Genomic DNA, 6,172 nt, shown 5'->3' with positions numbered 1-6,172 from the left:
AAGTAAATTGAAAAACTTGAGTTTAAAGGAAACTTAAAAGATTCTTGAATTTAGTATCCCCAGAATTTTTTGCTTGCAAATATTCATTAAAACTTTTCAGTGTGTGTGCATGTTAGTCACTCAGTCATGTCTGACTGCTTGCAGCCCCATGGATTGCAGCCAGCCAGGCTCCTCTGTCCATGGAATTCTCCAGGCAGGAATACTGGAGTGGGTAGCCATTCCCTTCTCCAGGGGACCTTCCCCACGCAGGGATTGGACCCAGGTCTCCTGCATTGCAGGCACATTCTTTACCATCTGAACCCCCAGGGAAGCCAACTGTTCAATGGTGCCAAGATAATATCCAATGCTCTTCAAACTAATTAGCCACAGAATGCTTTATTCATAAATTATTTGTCAGGACTTTTGTTGTCTGATTAATTTTTGGTTGAGAAAACAGTAAAGCATCTTGCTCTCTTCTGCCAGTTAAAACAGTCACTATAACACTTAGCAGTACTATTTAATATCGCCTTAGCCCCTGTCATACTCTGGAAGCACAGCAGAGAGAGTACTTTGAACCATACGGTATCTAAATAGACAGGTATTAATATTTGAGAACATTTCTTATGAGGTTTAAATAGTTTACTCAAGAAAATGACAAAGACTCTCTCTTTGATGAAATCTGAGTCAGGATCCCCTGAACCCTCTTCCTGACAAGGTCCCGACCTTGGTCTTTGTCCTTCATCCAACTGAGGCCAATTTTAGCAAGAATCCTTCAGAGTCAAGTTCGTAAAAATGCCTCACTGTTAGTATCTGATCATCCTAGAATTCTGCTTAGTAGTCTAGCAAGAATCCTCCTAGATTTAGATTTTCCTCTTAGTAATTTTCCATACACTGACCCCCCACCCCCCACTCCAACCCTGCTCCTTGGCTGGAAATCCACACTTGTCTTTGTTGTATTTGGAGTTGAACTTGACCTTTCTGCATACTGTGGATAGTTCTCTTTCTTAATAAAACTATACCAAAGCACTAGGATCAGTAATGAAGAGAATTCTATTGTGAGAAAAAATTCCTTTATCTTCCACTTCTAGTCAAACTTTGCCATTTCTCTTGACTTTCTGTTGCTACATTTTGGTGTCTAAACAGTTTTACTTTAAAATTGAAACTGCTCACATATTTTACCTTTAGAGCGGAAAGAGGAAAGCTGGAGGTTTTGGAAGCTTTTAATATGGAATTATTAATAGTATTATTAAATAATAAATAGTCTTAATAATACTATCCTTTTAAAAATTGAAATACAGCAATTTGCTTAAAATGGTCAAAAGTTTCGAGTTCTTATTTGCATAGAATACCCACAGCAAACATGAATTGAATCAGAGAGAAATAAGTGGTAGTAGTTTTGTACAAAGCAAGAAATGAGCTTTTTGTTCCCATTTAGCACCAAAATTGGGATAATTATGCTTCTGAGTGCTTCCTCATAGTAGTCTGTATTTTCCTTATTTCAAAGAGGCAATGAGATTCAAATTTTCTTCCATGATCTGTTTTAAAGACATATTCCATAACTGAATGAAAGAGAAATATATAACTGTGTCTACACTTTTGCTACGTATTTTTCTTAAGAATAAAACTAAACCACACCATATACTGGAATTGCTTTTCCCTTGCAGTATCTTCATCAAGGAAGGAATCATAATCACTCCCACATTTTTGCAAAGTAGCTAGCTCTCCTCAAACCATAACACATTTTGGAGATTACTTAGGACCTTTATTTATCAATTAAACTTGAAATCATAAAGGTAAAATCTCTACCAATACACTAAGGCATACTAATCTGCTTCATTATTTAAATAAGACTATTGACTTCACTTGTCTTCCTATTTATGAATTGAAGTGATTGTAGTCATGGTTATTCTGATTGAATATTAAACAAAGGATCCATTTTCTTAAAGTTAAATATACTTGGTCACTGAGTTTTAATGACTAAATAAAATTTGATCATTTGTGATAGGAAGTCTAACAAGTTATGGTAGAATTTGGTTTCAATGTGTTCAACTTTTATGGATCTGGGCAATTGTGGAAATACCCAAATGTCTTCTAAGGACCATAGTAGAAAATATGTCTGTTAGCTTTCGGATAATAATGTCTCACAATCCTAAACACACACACAAATGGGTATTTCCCCTTCACATCCACTACTGAACATAATTCTACTTACATGCTAGAGGTATTGCCCTGGACATCTGCCCAGTATATCTTTCATCATCTAATTAGGGAAGACCTGAGGTGGCAGGAGGAATTCTGAACATCTACTTTCTAATCACAGCATCTGTGGAGTCTGGAGTCCTCAACTTTGGGACCCGTGTTACAACAGTGATTACACAGGGTGACTGCCTCACTTCAAAATATATTTTTGATTTTTGGTTTCGTTTTGTTTTGTTGAGAAGCATCTTTTGGTTGGGAACGCTGTTCTCTAACCCTACATTTAGATATATTCTGATTATTTCATTCTGAGTAAATCAAAATTGTGTAGTAGCGTGGTACCTGGGGATATTCTAATTGAGTTTTATTCTTAGGTATAGGCTGGAGTCTAAAAACCTTGCTTTCAAGATCCCAAGAGAGGAATAATAAGGTCCAGTACAAAGTTTTATCTGATTCAATACAAACAATACGCAGGTTCCAATAACATTTCTGTTATGGGGAGAATTTAAATCCAGAGGAGGACTTCATGTAAATGTCCCACTACAGTATTCTTGCCTGGCAAATCTCATGGACAGAAGAGCCTGGCAGGCTACAGCTTATGGGTCACAAAAGAATTGGACATGACTTAGCAACTAATCAACAACAACTGCTGCTGCTGCTAAATCGCTTTAGTCGTGTCCGACTCTGTGCGACCCCATAGATGGCAGCCCACCAGGCTCCCCCGTCCCTGGGATTCTCCAGGCAACAACACTGGAGTGGCTTGCCATTTCCTTCTCCAATCAACAACAACTAGGAGATCATAAACTCCCACCCAACATTTGAAAATGAGGATACAAAGGCAAGCATTGTTAACTAGCCCCCTTGCTTAAGATCAGACTGTTCACAAGCACAGTTGCAGGCTTAGATCTCCAAGTTTCTGTTTGCCGGTCTTTGCTCTTTACTTTCTGTCACATTTCTTTCATGGATTTCACAAACTTTCATTCTTACTTTAGGAACTTCATTTCACTCTCCCCAATACAAAAACAAAAGGCAAAAATGTCGCTTAATTTTCATTTATGTATGTAACTTGAAGTCAGTGTATCTTTCATCATATACAATGTGATTGAAATGGAGAGAAGATTTCCACATAAATGTGACTACTTAATTAAATTTGCAATGTAGTGATTGATATCACTAAACTTCTGTCCCTGTCACATTGATACCCTTAAGTCCTTTGAACTTAAGGAACAGTTTACCCAAAAAGGAAATGCCTCCCAGTGAGCTTTTCAGTCTCAATGGGAAGCTCTTACTATAAGAAGAGGACACCATGTTTGTAACAAGAGTTCATATGTTTTCAGTCTTTGGTTTAGAAAGAAAGAAAAAGTTACCTTTGATGTATGCATATTGGTCAATAAATCTGTTTCTAACGCTTTCATTTCCTCTTCTGAATCTGAGTAAAATCAAAACCACATGTTTACTATATAACCACATATCATATAATTATAATTTGAATATTTAAGATTAATCTCAGAAAACTTTGTCTTAGAAGTTTATTGTCTTTGCTATGTATTTATTCTCCTTATAATAATATTTAAAAAATTATAGTTTTATTTTAGGCTAACAGAATAGAACAATAGAAGCACTTTTACAAAAATAGGCACATGATTTTATGCCGAGAGCTCTCGATGATTTGGAGTTGTTTAATCTCTGAATCTCAGGATAATAAAACCTGATTATACTACAAAGATGTCATCAAATATGCTGGTTAATTTTTACTGGCAGTAGTCTACATATACATAGAGTGTATATATATTGATATTTTCAAAGCAAGATAATGAAAAGGTAAGTACAAGACATTTTTTAAAGATAAAACCAAAGGAAGTTACTTATTGATAATTTTGGAATAAGGAAGACACTGAGATTTATTTTATTTGAGATGCTATTTTACAAAACACACTTTGAAAGATTTGTTTCTCTATATTAAGCAACAATTTAGAATTATGTGTACTTGGCAATTTTATCACAGACTATTAAAAAATCATTTAAGCAAAAGTAGAGATGTCCACCAATACATGTACAAGAGTGTTGAAAATGGACTTCTGATATTTTTTAGAATATCCTTTGTTTCCACTAATGAATATTTCACAGAGAAGAAAAACTTGGAAAATACATAAGGTAATAGAAATAAAGCTACGGGACACTATAATGAAAACCAGAGCAGGAATTTGAATTAAACATTTCAGTGTTATATTTATGACATTACAGTATAAAACAGGTTAAATGATTTTTTCTACACTTATCCCTTGTTTTTTTTTTCCCACCTTGATGTGATCATTCAATTATTTTTCAAACATTAATTGGAGCATACTGCAATCATTATATTTCATATTACTCTCTAAAATTTGAAATTTATTTTCAAGGTAAGCTATTGATAGATATTTAGCAATGTATGATTTCTTCATAATTATTACATGCAAAATACACTATAGGGAAATAAGTTTTATCAATATAAGAATGATATTATTCTAGTTACATTATGTATTAACTTAAATGACATTCAAGAAAATAGTGAATTTCATAATATGTCTACTTGTAACAGAAAAAAGTTACTTAAAATATATTCTTAAAAAAAACTTGGCATTTTTTTTGTATTTTCCTAGAGATCATTTTCTACAAATAATGCTTTATTCAGTTGATTCATTAAACATGAATATTTATTTTATCTTTATACACACACTATGAAGAAAATAATTCTTGAGAGGGAGAAGCCACCATGTCTTAAGAGAATGAATGAAAATGATATAAAACATTTCAAATACAATCAGTTTGAATTATGAGTTTGCATTTTGACAGGCACCACTTCTGTACTTTTCATTAGATCAGCTTGATTTAAGTTTTACATTTTGTTTTCCTAGTGATTACATTGCAAACTGGAACATGAAGTGTCTCATTGAAATCCCTTATACTACCTAGCAAATTTAAAAAGGGAAGGGAAAATTTTCAGTTCTTGTAATCATAAATACAGAGAAAGAAAATATCCAGTTTCTATCACTAAAAAGCAAATCAGAATAAGGGAGAAACTCTTCTCCCCAGATACATTAGCATTAGTAACAACACATTGCAAAAACAGAAAAAGATATCATTTCAGGGAGTTGTGAAATGCAGCTGAGCTTACCTGAGCACAGACTCCAGGAGCTGAAAGCCAGAAGAATCATGCACACCAGCTGGATTTTCATTCCTGCCATCATCTTGAGCCTTCTAGCAAGCCAAGTTCATAAACGTCAGGAACAGGCTGAAGGGGGCTCTCTAGCACAGCTGACTTTGGAAGTACTGAACTATGAGAGATGCTTTGACCATTCCCTATATATACATGCAGGAGATGATGTCATGAGTATACAGAGATTATCTCTTCACGATGTACCCTTCATCTCCAACCCACCCCACTTCCTCCTCCCCTTTTCCTTTGTCCCCTCACACTTCACCCCCACTTCTGAACATCCAGGAACAGTGACATCTTCCCTAATTGCCACCGCTGCTCCAGATTATGACGCACAAAAGGAGTCATTCAAAAGCAATTCCATATAGAGCATACTGGAAAAGAACTTCCAGTACTATTCTTTCCCCCATTTCCTCTCATTCTTTAAGAAGTTGTCATTCTGATTTCGTGAGGCATAAGATCTGTTATTTCTAGTGTGAGCAAAATCTCCAGGATGAATGCCTAAAGTCAGTAATTCTTTAGGTTTGGAAGTTGTTAAAGAGTTAGGATTCTTTTCTGATAACCCACACTTTTGAACAAGTGTTTTGTGGTTTCAGGAATAATATAGTTCTGCTATACACTGTTGCCAATAAGCTGAAAGAAGAAAGGAGGTGGAAGATAAGCAGAGAATCAGTTATAATACTAGGTTAAGCAAGAGAATTTAGAGAAAGGAGAGAAAACCAATTTTAAGGGAAACTCGTAGCTCTAAGAGTATTATTTCCTAACAAATCGTAAAACCTATATAAGTAACTGGAAGGATGA

General features: G+C 34.9%; 1 protein-coding gene across 1 annotated transcript in view; it reads right to left on the bottom strand.

Annotated features, from left to right (window-relative positions):
• Positions 1 to 5,545, bottom strand: part of NTS (neurotensin) — an 11,812-nt gene extending 6,267 nt beyond the window's left edge. The window contains exons 1-2 of the mRNA XM_010832042.1: positions 5,330 to 5,545; positions 3,543 to 3,604 (exon numbers count right to left, since the gene is read on the bottom strand). Of these exons, the coding sequence (XP_010830344.1) occupies positions 3,543 to 3,604; positions 5,330 to 5,402 (135 nt within the window). The 5' untranslated portion in view covers positions 5,403 to 5,545. The remainder of the gene's footprint in view (positions 1 to 3,542; positions 3,605 to 5,329) is intronic.
• Between the last annotated feature and the right edge of the window lie 627 nt (positions 5,546 to 6,172).

Source organism: Bison bison, unplaced genomic scaffold, assembly GCF_000754665.1.
Source record: "Bison bison bison isolate TAMUID 2011002044 unplaced genomic scaffold, Bison_UMD1.0 scf7180017864535, whole genome shotgun sequence".
Lineage (NCBI taxonomy): Eukaryota > Metazoa > Chordata > Mammalia > Artiodactyla > Bovidae > Bison > Bison bison.
The sequence above is the reverse complement of the archived record's forward strand: the minus strand, read 5'-3'. Positions and strand labels throughout refer to the sequence as shown.